At 42.7% G+C, this 18,707-nt stretch overlaps 1 protein-coding gene across 20 annotated transcripts in view; it reads left to right on the top strand.

Annotated features, from left to right (window-relative positions):
• The window catches only part of KIAA1217 (KIAA1217 ortholog), a 622,979-nt gene that overhangs the window by 578,154 nt on the left and 26,118 nt on the right, over positions 1-18,707 (top strand). For 16 of the 20 annotated variants that reach the window (XM_073229082.1, XM_073229079.1, XM_073229087.1 and 13 more), the window contains 3 exons: positions 1,127-1,231; positions 1,760-1,809; positions 7,886-8,052. In XM_073229082.1, the coding sequence (XP_073085183.1) occupies positions 1,127-1,231; positions 1,760-1,809; positions 7,886-8,052 (322 nt within the window). The remainder of the gene's footprint in view (positions 1-1,126; positions 1,232-1,759; positions 1,810-7,885; positions 8,053-18,707) is intronic. The other 4 variants (XM_073229086.1, XM_073229081.1, XM_073229085.1 and 1 more) reach the window with 1 other exon arrangement.

The following is an 18,707-nucleotide window of genomic DNA, read 5'->3' as shown; positions in this document are numbered from 1 at the left end:
ATAAGGTAGTGGGCTGGGACTTAAAGGCCACAAAGTGTGAATATGCTATTTGTAGTACAAGAATCATCACTGCTCACACTGCAAGAGGCTGTGGGACTAAGACCCGCATGAAGAGTGTGGTCACTTCTCTGTGGCAAGCTGCCTCAGTGACCTGCTGTGGGGGTGGTAGTAGGCCAGGTGCTCACACTATGTGGGCTGTTCTCTTCTCTCTCTCCCTTTTTAGGGTTGTAACTACCACATACATGTCATTGAATTCACATGCGGTGACATGTCTGATGCCCACTAGTACTTAGTAGAGGTCCCTTTGTTGGGATGGTGTTTTTATAATGTGCTGGAAATAATGGGAAGAGCTCCATGAAACTGCCATTGTCTGAGGTCCAGAAAAGAGAGCCTTTTTCAAAAGCCAGCTAAATTGTGAAGTAGCATAAAAGCCCTGAGCGGAGAGGTGTAGGACCTGTGCGCTGGCAGACTTTTCACTCATGTCTCGAGATGACTGAGCCGTTAGGGATATTTGTGTTGCTGCTCCATCCTCTACCAGCTCCCAGGCTAAAGTTCCTATGTCATTGGGTTGAGCCACTCTTACCCCTTACCAGACATGGATTTCAATCATATTTCTCCATGACATTAAGAGACAGTCATCTGGTCATTCTTGGGCTCTAAAACAAGTTTTACTATACACACAACAAGTATCTCCATCATCTCCACCAAAAGCAGTCAGCAGCCTCCCATCTGAGGAGCACAGCTTAGAAGTCTGGGCCTCCAGGTCACGGCTGGCCTAAGACACCTCTGGTGCCAGAGGTAAAATAGCAAAAGCAGGGCAGAAAGGCTCAAAACCATGACACACAGACAGGATTATTTCAGAGGGCAATACTTTTCATTTTTCCAGGAGGCTTCTGCTGATCTGTCCAATGTCTTTTCAGTGAAATTATTGGGTTAATACAACACTGATCATCAAGCCTTGAGCTCAGTGGGAATTTACAGGCTCTTGATGTTCTCAGAGCCTGGTTAGGATGAACTCTGGCAGCCTAACAGGTGGTCTCTTTTATAATCCACAGGTGATCACTCACCTGGACAAACCAGTCTGCAAGTCAATATAGCTTTAACAAACAGTTCTCTTGTTTTACAGAGAGAGGATGCAAGCCATGGAGAAACAGATTGCCAGTTTAACTGGCCTTGTTCAGTCGGCGCTTTTTAAAGGGCCCATTACAAGTAATAGCAAAGATGCATCTAGGTAAAAAAAAAAAAAAAAAAGAAAGAAAGCAAACCAATTAAACATAATTCAATCTGTTTCTCTCCAATCATTAAGATCATTCATTCATTCAAATCCGTTTTCTTATAATCATTTCAAGGCTGAAAATATCCCCATCTCTATGAATCATGGTTTGTTTGTTTGTTTTTCCTTCTGGTAATTCTTGGTCGAAGGTGACCCTTTGGTCCAAGAAGGGTAAATGGGCTTCCCAGTGCATGTGGCTTCACGGCCCACTGAGCCATGCCTGCAAACTCCATCCCCACATTTCCACCTCCATCGTCATCTGAAAGTCGCGAGTGCTCCCTGCTGCGTTCCACCAGCAGTGTCAGATGCACACCTGGGAAGCCTTTCTCACTCTGGCCAGCAGTGATGCTGATGCTCAAATACCCTCATTGCTTGGTACCATCACTAGCTGCTGCTGATTGCTTGGAATAGTGAATGGAATGGGAAAAAAAATAAAAGAAGGCATTTTGGAAACTGTGTAGCTGACTCTCTTTTTCTTTCATTCAGCGAGAAAATGATGAAAGCCACAGCTAGTAAGAACCACACCGATAGTGCAGGTAAGTGTTCGTGGACACTCTGGGATGCCTGCAGTTGACCTAGCTGCAGCGACCAGTCTGATTAGCTCTGGCTTGTCAGATGTATAAGCTTTTCCTGGGGGAGGGGGGTGGAAGGGGTGATTTCAAAGGCTTCCCCAATGACAGCCCACATCACCACACCTTCCCTACCTGAGGCAGAAATTTGGGTGAGTCATCCATGGGTGAGGGCGGGGTCAGCGAGCCCAAGTCCCTCCGTGCTCACCCTTCAGGCTTCATTCATTTATTTATGAATATAGCCACACATTTAACAAATATATATGCTCCTGGGCAAGGACAGTGGACATCACTCAAACCAGGCTGTCCACCTAGGTTCCCAGTAGTGTGGGTAAACCAGATAGGGGACAAGTAATAAAATGGGGAGAGGGGGAAGCGGTAAGAAGTAGTTCAGGATGAATGTTTAACCAACAGATCTAGTCTCGATTAAAGTTACTTTGCTGAGGAAGTGACACAAACTGACTTCTGAAGGACAGACAGCACTCAAGTGAGTGAGGGAGGAGGGGAAAAGCCATCTGCGTGAGGAAAGGTGTACAAATACTGTGGCAAGGAATTTAGACATTATTCTTAGTGCAAAGGGAAGCCCCTACAATGGAGAAGGACCTCAGCCGTGCTGCAATATGGGAATGGATGAGAGAGGAGCCCCAGCGAGCAAGGCAGGAGAGTGCGTGCTCCCAGCATGTCTGCTTTTTAAATACCAGCATTCCTTCCCACAAAAGAGGTCCCAAGTTTATTGTCAGTGCGGCTCACTACTGTCCAGGTTTATCTGATGTATATCTTACTCTGCAGGCTCAAGGCAGGCTTCTCAAGAACATGAGGTCTTTCCTCCATTGGGTTAGAAATAGAAATCATTTCCAGGGACATGTTTGGCTACAGAATTATACAGGAGGCATGTGGCAAAGTGGGTGAAACACATAGTTTGGAGAAGCCACAGGGTGTGGTGCCCTGTGGTAGAGCAGGCAGACTGGGGGCTGCAGCTGAGACCCCTGTGAGTCCTGAGCTGCACAGGTTCCACACAGGCCGCTCAGCTGTGAAGCCAGTTGGGTGCTCTCCCAGCATTCCCAGCTGTGGAAGGGTTTGTTGGTTTATTTAGAAATCAGTCATGAGCTTGGCTGCAGCCTGAGAATTAGTGCACAGAAATTGCTAAACTGGTCTTGAAACTAGTTGCCACTTTGTTTTGCAGGTATTTATTTATTCATTTATTTCCTGATCTATTATGAATTTAGGGAAAAAGAGGAATCTATTGAAGTCATGGAAATGAGAGAGTAGAAGGGTAGTTACCAGTGGCTGGGGGTTGGGGAAATGAGGAGCTGTTGGTCCAAAAGGACAAACTTCCCGTTAAAGGGGGGAGTGAGTTCTGGGGATCCAGTGCACAGCATGATGATTATAGGTAACAATACTGAACTATTTCCAAGATCTTAAGCGTTCTCACCACAGAAAAGAAATGGTAATTATGTGATGTGATGAACATGTTAGCTAACATGATAGTGGTAATCATGTTGCAGTACATAAGTGTATCAAATCAATACATTGTACACCTTAAAATTTACACAATGTTATATGCCAATTATATCTCAATAAAGTGTGTGGGGGGTGCAGGGGTGGGGAACAAAAGGAGGCCAACGAACTAAAACCTTCCATTCCTTGGGATTCTATGCTAGAAATGACTGGTATCTGATGCCAGTGTTCTGGTCAACGTGTACATGCTCTCTTATGTTCTCCTTTTTTTCTTTTTTCACTTTCGGTGGCATCACCATCATCATCATCATGAGGCACATTTAGGGAAGGTTTCCTGTGTACCAGATGCTGAGGCCTTCTCATGCATGAACTAACTCCTGACATCCTCATGGGACAGGCAGAACCTGTAGTCTCATGTTCCAGGTGTGAGGCCTGAACAACACATCCACGTGGCCCACCCATCTGTCACGTTCTCTCATTCCTTTGTGTGAAGATTCTCCAGTCCCTTTAAAGATGCATTAAGTTGTATAATGCATAAGTTCAGTTCTTTGTTTTGAACAATTTGGTAAATGTATTTTGGAGCAGGTGGAGAGGAGAGGATGTGATTTCCTTGGGATGTCTGTCCCCAAGTGGAATCAATAAGTCCAAAGGGATGAACCTGAGCTGCACTGACAGAGGCTGCCAGTTTGCTCTTCTGAAAGGCTGAGCCAGTTTGCAGCGCCACCAGCAGTGTGCACAAACGCTTGCTCCCCCGCATCTCTGCTGAGTCTGGGCTGTCATTCTAAGGCGTCAGGTCTAGATGTGGTCCACAGGGCTTCTGTTGCCATGGCAGCCTTGTACAGTGCACAAAATGTATCAGTTCTTCCTGAATCCTGGGAAGTAAGCTACCAGAGAAGAAGTGTTATCCCTTTTTGGTAGACAAGTACGTGGAATTATATAGAAGTTAAGGAGCTCATTTGGCCCTGAGTAAATGGAGAAGAGGAACCCAAACTTCCTGTTTGGTTTACTGTGGATGTAAGAGAACACAAGGAACCTGCCATTTTGAAGACATACCTGGTGTTTTAAACTGTGTATCATATCATCTAACACACATGACCCCCTGTAAGGAAGATGCTAGCCACACAGCTAGTAAGACAGATTGGCCAACGCCCAAATCCATGTTCTTTCTATTGCAATAGGACACATACATATCACATCAAATTTGTGTTTAATGATATTCATATTAAGATATACTCAACTGAAGTAACTTACCTAAGGGTGGATTTGGTCAGAGAAAGGGGAAGTATTGCCTGGAAAGGGTGAGATGGACAGAAAACAGCAAGGCTCTGAGGTCGAACTGCTTGCCAACTCCCCTTCCTAGGCTGGCATGTTGGACACAGAACATGTTGAACCAAGAATGATACCACCATGCATGTGACTACAGAGAGCAGATCTCAGGTCCTATGAATCTAATCTGGAAAGGGATTCATTCACGACTCACCATATCCAGCTCCATCCATAGATTTCAGGGCACCTGCCTATAGATCTCAGCCTCCTGCTGCCACCCCCAGGCTTCTGCACTTGCCGGCACTCCAGGGGAACAGGGGAGGCTGGCAGAGGCTCCTCCTGCCTACTCTGCTCAGAGAAGTAATCCTAGCAGTGGGGCTTCCCTCTGTGCCAGACACCAGACTAAGCAGTTTACATGTGGTAATTCCATTATGTCACACAATAACCCTTACACCCATTTTACGGATTAGGAAACTGAGGGGAGAGAGGTTAAGTTACTTACTCAAAAACAGACAACTAGGAAGTGGATACTGAGAATGAATTCAAGGTTTCTGGTTTAAATAATAGAGTGGATAATAGTGCCACTGGCTAAAATTAGGCCAACAAAGACAGAAAGGTTTGGGGGAGATGAAGAGAAATAATGGATTTGACCTACATGTGGGAAGTTCCTATAGCAACATCAAGGTATTGCTCTGTGGATCTGAGCATTATTATAAACTAGAGCACAGATGTGGGAGACCATGGCAGGTGGTGGTAGGAGAAGGGGCCTTCCTAGAAACATGTCCAGTGACAGGAGAAATGGGCCCAGGAAGTACACCCCAGGATTTATAAGTTTGGCTGAGGAAGAAATTAGAAAAGAGATTGCCCTAGATGGAGCAGTGGAGAAGTACGAAGGTGAGCAACAGGGAAGTTTAAAACTGACCAAGAAGGAAAGAAGTGGCTAACAAAGCTGACCATCACATCAGGGAGATGTCATGTCAGCCCAGCATCTATCTGTTGGGTTGATGGCTTACCTCCTCCTAAACGGCCACTTCAGTGAATGAGGTATTAGAAACCAGGTTTCATGGTCTAAAAAGTTAGATGAAGAAATTTTACACATGAGTGTGGGTTCCACAAAGAAATTTGGTTGTGAAAGATACTTTTTTAAGCCAATTAGGGGCATTCAGCTCTAACAGATGGTATGGAGATTCCAGCCTCCCCTCCGCACAGGAGGTTAGCCAGGTGCACTGGTGCGCTCCGGATGTGTGAGGGAAAGGCCGGATTCAGAAGGAATGTGGGTCTCCCTTTGACTGAGGCATGAGCAGAACAGCTCTCATTACCAAACAGAGGTAGTTTCCTAGCACCAGGTCACTGTCACTGAAGAAAAAGCTTGTTGCACAAATGCTATTGTAGGTGTGATTGTGCATCTATGCCTATGGATGTGTTGTGATGATAAAGTAATTCGACTGATTCTAAAAAGAAAATGTCCAGTTCATTGTGATCCCCCTCATAATACTTGATCTTGAAGGCACAGCGTGATTTCTGAAATGCTGCTGTTCAGGGAAATGTTACTGGGTGTACATTGGAGACCTTCACAGTTGGGGAATATTCTTTGGAACAGTTGCTGAGATGGAAAATACTGCTCTTTTGAGGGAGATTTGGATTGGAGGGCACAGCCAAAAGTTGGTCATAGCCATGACTGGTGACAATGGGAATGGCCATTTAGGCTCCTAAAAATAACAAAAAGCTTGGGGTCTGCTCTGCCCAGGTCCTTTGGAAATCTGTAAAATGCTTTCTGGTCTGCTCCCTGATTTCCCCAAGGGGGCCAGGAGAGGGCTGGGAGCCCCCTTCCGTGAGGGTGGAGAGCTTGGTGTGCTGCCAGCACTCTGCTGGCATGGTGCTGAGGCCAGGCTAGCCAGAAGACAGTTGTGGGGCCCTCCCTGCCCCCTGGCACGCCCCCGGGGGGCCCAGGGGGGCTGCCCTGCTGAGGCTTGCAGGGCCATGTGTGCTGGGGAAGGAACGGTTCCCATGGTTGATAAGCCAAGATGGAAAGAGGTCACTGCACGGTAACTGCTCCAGGGCGCTCACAGCGATGACAGTTCTGTCGAGCAAGGCCAGCCTGGCCCATCGCAAACCTTCCACTTTGTCCTTTACAGGAAAGAGAACTCAAGAGAAGTGTGTGTGTGTGTGTGTGTGTGTGTGTGTGTGTGTGTGTGTGTGTGTGTGTGTGTGTGTGTGTGTGTGTGTGTGTGTGTGGTGTAATGTGAGTGCAGTGTCTACTGTGGAGTGCATCCTGTAGAATTCCATTGTCCACAAAAGGACATAGCACCTCCTTTGGTTCCTGTACCTTGTTCATCTTGTACGTGCTGCTTGGAATCCTTTTTGAGGCATTTTTAAAGCAAAGTTGGTCAAATCAGGCCCCTCCCAGGGGATTTATTACAATACGTGAAGCTTATTTAATGTGGATTTAAGGAGCAAAAGTCTATGGCAGCTAGAAAACTATTTAGGAAGACTTGCTGCCTTCTTTGATTCCTCTCCTAAAGAATTTTCATATTGCCCCTGGTTTTCTCAGTAAAGAAGAAGTGGACAGAGGCCCTATTATTTGAGTCCTGCAACCTGAAGGGATCTACTAGGTTTATCCAGGTCTTAGCTAGCTTCCGCTTGGTGATCAGCTGAATCTCCACCCATAACTAAGCACATGTTCTTGGGATATGTCCACCTGCAAGAGGCAGTCATATGAACACGTTGTGTTAGGGCTCAGATTTTAAAAATTATTTTTCTGTTATGAAATTACAGATACTCACTATGCATATTTAAAAATAAAAAAAGTAATATAAAAAATGTAAAACTCATAGAATACCACCATCTGCTGTTACTGTTATCACTTTGTTAACTGTACATCTAATCTTTTCTCCATGTAAACCTGTGTATTTAAGGAAGATATGCAGATAGACAGACAGACAACTAGCTTCCTTAACATATGCCATGCTATACATATGGCCTGTGATCTGCATCCTTTGGCATTAAATTTCTCAACACAAACTGTATACTATACATAGTATACACTATACTATGTATAGTATATACATAGTATATGTATATATACTATACATATATAGTCCTGCATGCTATAGACTGCATGCTATAACATCACAGGGATGTTCCATAAGTTATTTCCACCCAATTCCTATTTTGCCATTTAGAGAACCAACATAATTTTAAAAAATTTTTCATAATGAAGGAATGGAATTTTTAGACTTAGTAGTAGTGTTGGGATGGGATGTGTAGCTTAGACTTCGCTTTCTGGCATTCTTAGGCTCTTGGCTCTTCTTTCTCATAGGAATGCCCCACGTTTCTGGCCGGAAGACTCTCAGTGCCCTGGAGCCCACGGGGACCCCCAGCCAGCCCCTGCCTGCCGGGCCCTCGGCCATCCACATGAGCCTGCTCGACATGAGGCGCAGTGTGGCCGAACTCCGGCTCCAGCTGCAGCAGATGCGACAGCTCCAGGTACAGACCTTGTGCCTTGTGGACAATGGCCTGTGTCTTATTTGCCCAGAACCAGCTTTCTCCTCCCATTCACACCTCCCACACCCCTAGCCCCACACCACCTTCCTGGGGCCCTTCCCACATCCTTTTCTAGGGGATGACAAACTGAATAGTAGAACCATAAAGGCATGATTTCCACTCTCACACATGTAACCTTAGTCTAGAGCCTTCCACTGCAGCAATAATCAACCTATAGCCACTTCTTTAAGTTATGCATGCTTCTGCACATGAAAAGACCATTAAAGATCTGTTTTTGGTGAGCTGGCATTCTAACAGCCAGTTAAGACTTCATGTTTAGTGTGTTTTGGCTCCTCTCTCCACCCCAAAAAGCATGCACAGGGTGCCACAGTCAGCTAAGGTATTTTTTGCAAGGAACTATGATGTATTTAGAAATAGAGTTTAGACTAGAAGATGAATTCATAAGGCCAAGAAGCCATTATGGGTGATTTGTTAAGAAAAACATCTTTTTTTTTGTATAGCATGTTTTATATTTTCCTCACCCTTCCTTGTCCATTGTTCAGGAATATGTGAACTCGATGGGAATCAAAAGAGAGGGAAAATGACTCTTCATGTCATAAACCTTGGTGTTCATCCCATCAATCTGACGAAGCAGGCTAATAAATCTCCAGGGTCTGGGTACTAGGAAGCCGGGGCCATGCACCACTTGATGAGATCAAAGGTGGCCTACTTTGCATATCAGCCTCACGCTTCCCTGCCTGTGATAGCAGGTTGATCACTGAAAAAGTAGTGCTGGCCGAGACTATACCCAGGTGTCCTCCCTGACTTCTGGAAGCTTGGAGTCTAAATATTGGTAAAAGGCAAACCCTCGCAGGAGCCAGGAGCTACTGTGGCATCCTCAGTAGACACTGGAATTCAGCCTCCTGAGTGGGTGAGGTCCAACTGGGAAGGCTTCAAATCGCAGCTTCTCTCTCCCTGCGGCCCACTGATGGCCTGAGGCTGAGATTTTTTACTGCCTAATTATTAAAGCTAAGGAGGTGATTTCCCCTTACCCTCTACCACCCGGAGAAAAACAGAAAGGCAGCTAGCTTGAGAGACCTGCTTCAGGGCCCCATCACGGACCATGAGGGCTGAGAGACCACCTGCTCAATGCTAGGTTTCCAGAGGCTGCTCTGTCCCTCAGGCAGTCCCAGACACCTTGGACATCCCGTGCAAACTCATTTAAATCTTCTTGTGAATCATGTCATCTGTGAAGTTCCCATCCTTTGCATTCACTTCTCCTTGCTTTGCAATTTTAAAGACACTTTACAATGAAATGAAATGTACAGGTTGGGCTGAGGGTGTGTGCTAGGGTGACAAAGTCCTATTTCTACAGTGTCCAGGTGGTAACTTAACAACCAAAGTGGAGGAGGGACAATGGCAAGTTGCCTCTAATGAACGGTCACCACTCTTCTCCAGCCAGCTCTCAGCCTGATAAAATCAGTCCAGTGTTTCAAGATGTTTCAATATTTCAAGAGAATCTGAATGTATATAGGTTTTATATGAGATACCTGTATTCATTCTAAAATGGTTGGAAAGTCATTAAACACCAATGATTTCATACCGAAGGCCAAATGACACATGTATAAGCCAGAGAGGGTCTCCATCTTACTTGGGTTTATGAAGGGTAAGCCCCTTCTCACACTCCTGCATTTTAGTGTCACCTGCTGGCTATTTGGAAGTTGTCACTCCTCATTGGACCCTCATGAGAAAAAAATTCCTAAATCTATCATTGGTTACACTTACTTGTTTTCAAAACCTAGCATTTGTCGGTTTGGGGGCAGGGTGGAGCTGCTTTTAGCACAAGTGCACCACACTTCTCCTGATGTGTTGAAAATCTGACTGGGAGGCTGTAGATGGCCAGGTTTGTTTGGTCCCTTGGCTGGCTGGGACCGGTCTCCCACAACTCACCCCTCCTTGCAACCCTTGAGTTGTGGCAGATCAGTTGAAAAATCATAAGACTCTCAAACAACAAGCTGCTTCGGTCAAGGTCTAGGAATGCTGTCTTAACCACACAAGTGCCTTTATTGCCCCCAAACTGCTCAGCTTTTCCAGCTTCCGGGGTGTAAAGAACAATGAGCAGATGTGCTCTTGAGCTAAGTGTGTGCAATTCTAAAGTGCAGACATGTTGGGGAAGATAAGCAGGTTGGTTGCTAGCCTGGCTGCCGCTGTTTCTCCCTCAGTCTTTGTCTTCTCTGTGTCCCCATCCACTTCCCTCCCTGTCAAGACTTGTCTTTTCAGTCAGGGGAGTCTCTTTAAGACAAAAACAGTTTAGAATAATTAAGCTATCTCTGCACCAATTATCTTTCATATGTATTATACACCAAAAGTGAACTGCAACCCCTAAGTGATTATAAGCCCAATAATGAAACTATCATTAGAAATACACGAAACTCCACAGAAGAGTCTCCAAAGGACAAAAATTGAATTAGAAATTCAAATGTTCTTTGAACTGTGTTATAAAATAGTGAAACTGAATGAAATCTTTTGTGCTTGGCAGCCGGCTCTGGTAATTAGATAATTAAATCAAGGGAAAATCCTAGAATGTAGAGCATATCCTATTCGAGCATTTCATTTTCAGAGTTGATGAATTATCCTCAGGAATAGAAATTTGATGCAGATACAGTGGGCTGGATAGATTTAAATAGGGCAAAAACAATGTCAAGGGAGGCAAAAGGAACCTAAGCAAAAGATTGAGAAACCCTTTAAAACTCATATAATTCCCTGCTCTCCAGTTTCACATGGATTATCAATCTAAGAGAATGGTACTTAATCCTGGCTACTTGTTAGACTCCCCTAAGGCCTAAACAAAAATACTGATACCCAAGTACCACTGCCTGAGTCTGACTTCATTAGTGGACCAGAGGCCAGGTGCTGGTGATTCTAGAATATTCCAGGGTAAGAACTACTGCTCTCAGTTACCATGAATGCTCAATCCATTGAGATGCCTCTTGGAAATACAGAGATCTATCAGCTCTCACAAGGGTGAGGCAGAAATAAATGGGTTATCCACCACCCTGTCGTTGGTTTGTCTCACCCAATGACTTCAAAGCCCTGACTTCAAACAATGCACCTTGCTCCCAGTGGCTGATAGGATGTGTTCTCTACTTTGTTATAATTCATACAAGAGCTGTGTGGAACTTTTATGTATGTTCCCATTCCTAGGTAACAGTTGGGTCTGCACTGAGCTGGCAACAGGTGAAGGTCTTATATCTCACAAATGTTCTCTTCAAAAGGTGATTATCTTTATCTATTACCTTGTCTGGTATGATTTTTTAAAGCCTACTTTTCCTAAATGATGAGCTGTATCTTTTTTCCAAAATGCCACAGTACTTGGATTTTACTAAGGTAATCCCACAGCCACAGAAGTGACTGCAGTCTTCCCCTTTCTATGGGCTGAGGGGAGAGAGAAACTTCTGGAAGATATGTTACAAGTCTGGCAGGGGGCAGATGAGACATGGCCTAAAGAGAGAATGGATACATCCTACCTCTCTAATTCTCACAGTTGGTTTCTCTTGGTCCCTATCGCCTTATTCTGCTTTCCTGATAAATAAAAAATGGGGTTATTCTGAACTTAGCATTCCATTTTAAGATGATGAGAATTTACTGTGTCTTCCCAGGAGAGGGAGGAGGTAAAAACATTCACATAAAAGAGCAACAGAGCAGTACACAGAGACTTTGTATTTGAAACGATATAACTCACTAGTTATCTTAAGGTGTATTTTTTTTATAAAATAGTGTCTCAGAGAAATGTGCCAGAATCTCATTTATCTTCTGACATCCAAATAAGTGGTCATGGGAATGTGTAAAGCATTTCTCACATTCCCTGAGAAAAGCACCCTAGAGGCTGGCCCTTCTTGAGCAGACCTGTTTTCCCCCACCAGGCAGAAATGGAGCCAGTACAGGGGTTGACAATTAGGTTTCCATACAATGTACAAGCCCTAGACAGACCTTCACATGGATGCTAAGATTGGAAACACTGCCCAGATGACAGGTAGTTGTGACCAGGCATGCTGTGCCTTGTTCCCTGCTGCCTTGGGGATCTTACCAGGTGGCTGTCATCATGAATCTTCCTGATTTGTAGCCCCACCACTGTTCAGTGTCACTGTTGGACAGAAAAATCAATTTGATTACACTGTATACTCTTGGCAAGACCGACAGTCTTAGATTTTACCTAAGTGATCAAGATCGAGTATGTGAGGTACATGTCTACTTCGAAGTGGGTGGAATTAGGTTTAGGCAGTTGCCTAGTTTCTTGATGAAGTTGATATGGATAACTTATTTGGTCCATTTACATTTTTAATGACCACAAACACTATTTCTGTCTGAGTATTTTTATTAAAACTTCAAGACACAGCTTTTCCAATAAATTTATGTTTCCAGAAGTGAGGAAGTAACTGCACCCATTATTTGCCTTCCAATGTTGACAACTAGAAAACTGGAAAATAAATACATCTATGAAACAACTGTTTTCAGACATTGGGTAACAGACAGCACAGGATTGTGGTACTTAGGAGGATGCACACATAAGTGGTGAGAACTACCCTTGGCTCTGCTTTCTGCCTGATAGCACTTTTCAAATCACAAGGCAGAAAGGGAAAAACCAAGCAGACCACTGACAGTCTTGGTTGAGGAGATAAGATCAAAGTTTAGAGAGCTGAGATACCTAGAATTTGTGGAGTGCCAAATAAGAGGCAGCTCTGAAGAGAAAAGTGAAAGTGTATATAAATCAGTGGGTGTGTTTTGAACAAGCCAAGCATGTGAAGTGTGAAAGACCACTGGGCCAGGCAAACATAAAGTGGGGTGTCCCCAGCTGAAACATTGCCAGAGCTCCCCCAGGGCTGGGAGATGTTCATGTTGGGACAAGCAAGAGTGAAGAGGCTTTATAGATCACCTGGGCATTCCGAGATCAGAGAAGGGCCATATTTTAGTCTTAGGACTAAACTAGCCCCAGAGTAAAGGCTACCCTTAATTCACTCTAGCAAAGCTTAAAAATAGCCTCTATAGAACAAAAAATGATCCACAAGTAACTGAACCATATTCCAGAGAAACTCCAACCTTAGTACAGGAAAACAACAGAATCCAGCATTACATACCAACATCTGATAAAAAATTATTAGATACATGATGTAAGAAACATGACCCATAAACCTAAAGAAGAACCAGTCAGTGCAAACCATCCAGAATGACAGGGATAGTGATACCAGTGACAAGGACTTTAAAATAGCTGTTATAATTATTCTCAAGGGTTTAAAGGAAAACATGAAGACAATAAGATGAGAAATGGATGACATAAGAAAAAAATCTAAATGATCACACTTAATAGAAGATTATTACCAAAAAAAATCAGTCAACTTGAAAAGGTATAGAAACTGTCCAAACTGAAGAATATAGAAAAAAAAGACAGAAGAAAATGAGCAAAACTTAGTAATTTATGGAACAATACTAAGTAGTCAATGGGGGAAGAGAAAAATATTAGGAGAAATAAAGGTTGAAATTTTTCCAGATATGATGAAAGCTGTTAATCTACATACCAAAAAAAGCTCAATAAACCCCTAGAATGATAAGCACAAATGAAACCACACCAAAGCACACTATACTCAAATTGCTAACAATCAGAATAAGTAGAAAATCTTCAAAGCAGCCAGAGGAATAATAAACTAAGACACATTACATACAGGGAAACATAAATAAGAGTTAATACTAACTTCTCCACTAGAGTCAAGTCAAGTCAGAAGACAGTGAAATGATATCTTTAAAGTGTTGAAAGGAAAAAACTCCTCCAGAAAATAGAGGACACTTCCCAACTCATTTTATGAAGCCAGAAACCAAAAATATAAGAAAAGAGAAATATAGACCAATATCCCTCATTAAAATATGTGTAACAAATCCTTAATAAAATATTAACAATTGAATCCAGAAATATTTTAAAAGGATAATATATTACCCTGGGTTTTATCCCAGAAGGACAATATTGTTTTTAATATGAAAAAAGAATCAATGTATTTTACCTTATTAACAGCATAAAAGAGAAGAATCATATTTCAATAAATGCAGGGGAAAAAATGACAAAATTCAATACCAATTACAAAAATACTCAGCACTTTAGGAATAGAAGGAGACTTCCTTAACCTGATAAAGGATGTCTGAAAAACCTGCAAAGAACATCATTAGTGGTGAAACACTGCACACATTCCCCATAAACTGCTCTTGAACACTGTACTGAAGATCCTAGCAAGTGTGATAAGCTTAGAAAAAAGAAAGAAAAGGCATGCAGCCGGGGAAGTAAAAACTATTATATGACATTCTAGAACAGGAAAAACTAATCTATAGGACAGAAATCAGATTGGTAGTTTCTTTGGGCTGGAGATTGATTGCATCATGAAGGAATCTTCTAGAGTGATGAAAAATATCTGTCTTTTCAGTAGTGGTTGCATGGGAGTATACATTTATCAAAATTCACTGACCTGTGCATTTAAAGTGGGTATATGTTACTGTTTGTAAACTATACCTTATTAGAGTTTTTTTAAGTTAATTGAAATGTAGGTATTACTGCTAAGCAAAAATAAGCAGAATGATTTGAATTGCTGATGATGAATTTATTTGAAGCATTTAGAGAGACAGAGTGACCCACATCCTGCCACTGCTATGAGGAGCACAGGGTCCTGAGGACAGTGGCCAGAATGCCAGGTGGGGAGGGGGCAGGGACTAGACTAGGGAATCGGAAAGAGGACCTTTGCACATGCTTATTCCTTCATGATTAACTCACTGGTGCCCGCCTGCCAGCCAGTGTGCTATGTGCAGTTACCTCTTTAGTCCTGCTAGCTGGCTCTAGCAAGCCCCTTTCTGGATTGTACAGCCTGGAACTGCAAGGGAGCCTCTCCCTACCTTCCTCCTCCAGTGCAATACTTTGAATTCAGTCTTTTATCAGTTGAACAATTTGACTATTTACATGCAGTTGTGGCCTTCTGATATATCCGTAGGTTTCTCAAAAATATTATTTTGAGATTCGTTCCTACAGCAGTACGTGTTGGGCACCTGCTCTGTGCTGAGGACTGTGTTCATGGCTGGAAATACAAAAGACATTCGCTGCCTCAATAGAGGGATGACATAGGGTGGCTGGAAAATTAGAGTTCAATTCATACAACCAGTTCTCATCCTAATTCAGCCCTTAATTACTGAGTAACCCTGAAAAAGTCACTTAGCTTCTCAGGGCTTCCTTTTTCCTATCTTCCAAATTTCAATTTTAAGAATTTTATACATTCCAGTAATGATTTCTAGCTTGATAGCCACTGTTGATATCCCCCGCTAACTAGACCATAACCTTACTGAAGCCTGTCCGTGAGGTCTGGGCAGGAGGGTCAGGTACAGAGGGCTGGGCCCGTGGCTCCTTGCACAGTGAGACCATCCGTCCATTCAAGAGGCCTCCTCTCAGACCTGACACTCACCCTTGGTGGCACATGAGAATCATCCAGGAATTTAAGTGCCCGGTGCCCAGGCTTCACAGCAGACCAATGAAATCGAAATCTCATGGGTGGGATGGGGTTGTAAGGACCCAGATGCCAGTCACTTTCAGACACATTTAAGCATCTTTTTATTTGTCCCTTACATAGCTGTCACCCCTCACTTCCCCCTTCGTGTCAAAGGAAATAGCACTGTGGAATCTGACACAGGGCATTGAATTTGAGCATACATAGCAGGTAGTTTACTGTGTGTATTTAACAACCATTGCAGTTAGAGCAAGTCAGGGCTGAGCCCAAGGCATATTTGAGCCCTGGGCCAGTCAGCCAATATTTCTACCATCTGGGAAGGAATTGTGGGTTCTCCATTGTCTGTTATTATCAACATTACTGCTTGACTCAGTTCATGCATGCATTCAACTAATATTTATTGAGTGCCTGCTATGTGCCAGGTACTATGACCTGGAGATGCTGGAGAATACAAGTTAAGCAGGTGGAGGGAATCGCAGATGCAAAGTCCCTGCAGCAGAAAGGAGCTTAGCCAAAAGAACAGAAAGGATGTTGGTGTGACTGAAGCAGAGTGTGCCAGCTGCATGCAGTGCGTGGAGGCTGGTGATGGGGGAGAGAGTCAGGCTGCCCTGTGCCTTGTGGGCAGAGCTGTAGCTGCACAGATCCTGGGAGGAAGTTGGCCTCTGTGCATTGTCTCCTTACAAGGTGACTTTCAGCAATATACTGACTGACTATTTTTAAGACCACAATCAAAAAACATTATTAGCAAAAGCAGTGGTCATGAGTCACATAGAGGAGGTAACCCAAGAGCAGCACGTCTTTATTTGGTTCACTCCCAGACAAAACCATTGCCCCCACCCCCACGATTCTGCTCGCTGAGAACAATATTTGGTAGGTGTGTGCCAGACAATATTATAAGCACTTTATTGCCTCACTGAATCTCCAATCCCAGTCTATGAGATATAAGCTATTACTATCCCTTTTTATAGATAGATACAGAGAGATTAATAACTTGCCTATGGTTGCATGGCTACTAAGTAGTAAAATAAGAAACTGAACCCAGGCTGACTTTCTCTGGATGGCTGTTCATCGTAGTGCAAAGCTGACAGTGACACATGTTGGTAGCTCTGCTTTTGACTCATGTTGAGCTGTTTTATCTTTACCCAGAGAAAATGGAAAATATGATGGAGCTTCAAGGAGGTGCTAACATGGTCAGATAGCACTTGCACAGATAACAGATGGTCGACAAAGACATCACTCCCATGAGATGATCTCTGGTAGTTGTAGAACAGTCCATGAAACAAGAAAAAAAAAAACCCATGCAGCTAATTGAAATTTCAGGGAAATGTTTGACATAATATAAAAACTGTAAGATAATTACTGTTTTTGAGGCTGATTGAATAGATTCACTTGATGGTTGTGCTATCAGAGAATTGTCCTGCCCCAGGGAAACACAATCTTCTTGCAAACAGGAATCAAGTGTTTGAGTAGATTCTTGTGAAGGCTGGATACAAACTGGCACGTGTGCTCCTCTCCTGGAGTGAGAGAGAAGACTGCTCTGGAAACCATATGGAAAACTATGTGGAACTTGTGGTCTTCTTTATGCACAGAGCCTACATAAAATCCAGAGAAAATAGTAAATTACCAAAAGCTTTAGGCTCATCAGAAATCATTGTCATTGCCACCATCAACACAAATCCTACTGTCTAGGACTACTTGGTATTTGGTATATGGGCCCATATAAAAAGAGGGACACAGATTCTCTTTTAAACTGATAATGCTGAAATAGTCTATAGCCAATTCAACATTTATTAAATACCAAGCAGTTTCTCATTTAATCCTCAGAATAGCCCTGCTACGGGAAGTGAATTTCATCCTTAGAGATAAACTGAGGCAAAGAGACTCTTGAGTACCATTCCCAAAAGGCACAGTGGCCAGGGAGAGGGTTTGGGTTTTGATCTAAAGTGGAACCTCAAAAGACCCAAAGAGCTAAAGCAATCTTGAGGAAGAAGAACAAAGCTGGAGACATAATACTCCCTGATTTAAAGCAATATTACAAAGCTACAGTATTAAAAACAGTATGGTATTGGCATAAAAACAGACACATAGATCAGTGGAACAGAATAGAAAGCCAGAAATAAACCCATGCTTATATGGTCAATTAATTTACAGCAAAGGAGACAAGAATATACAACAGGGAAGGACAGTCTCTTCAATAAATGGTATTGGGAAAACCGGACAGCCACATGCAAAAGAATGAAAATAGACCACCATATTATACCATACACAATAAGTAACTCAAAATGGACTGAAGACTTGAACATAAGATCAGAAACCATACAACTTCTAAAAGAAATCATAATGGTAAGCCCTTGGACATCAGTCTTAGCAAAGATTTTTTTAATCTAGCACCCAAACTAAAAGGAACAATCGCAAAAATAAACAAGTGGAACTACATCAAATTTAAAAGGTTCTGCACAGCAAAGAAAACCATCAACAAAATGAAAGAAAATATTTGCAAATTATGTATCTTATAAGGGGTTAATATCCAAAATAGATAAAGAATTCATAAAACTTAGTAACAAAGAAACAATCTGACTTAAAAAATGGTCAGAAGCAGTGACTGTAATGGGCTATCTGGGGGCAACTTGATAATGGGGAGAGTCGAGTAACCAAAATGTTGTTCAAGTAATTGTACATTAATGATATAAAAATTAAAAAAATAAAAAATAAGTGGTCAGAAGATCTGAATAAACATTGAAGACAGACAGATAGCCACACATATATGAAAAGGTGCTCAAAATCATTACTCATCAGGGAAATGCAAATCAAAACCACAATGAGGTAACACCTCACACCTATTAAAATTATTTTTATCCAAAAGACAAGAAATAACAAGTGTTGGCCAGGATGTGGAAAAAAAGGGAATCCTTATGCACTGTTGGTGGGAATGTAAATTGGTGCAACCACTATGGAAAACAGCATGGGAGTTTCTCAAAAAATTGCAAGTAGAGGTACCATATGGTCAAGCAATTCCATTTCTGGCTATTTATCTGAAGAAAATGAAAACCCTAACTTGAAAATATAAATGCTCCTCCATGTTCATTGCAGCATTATTTACAATAGCCAAGATATGAAAGCAACCTTTGT

This window comes from Manis javanica, chromosome 2, assembly GCF_040802235.1.
Source record: "Manis javanica isolate MJ-LG chromosome 2, MJ_LKY, whole genome shotgun sequence".
Classification (NCBI taxonomy): domain Eukaryota; kingdom Metazoa; phylum Chordata; class Mammalia; order Pholidota; family Manidae; genus Manis; species Manis javanica.
Note: the sequence above shows the minus strand (reverse complement) of the source record. Positions and strands in the feature narration are given on the sequence as shown.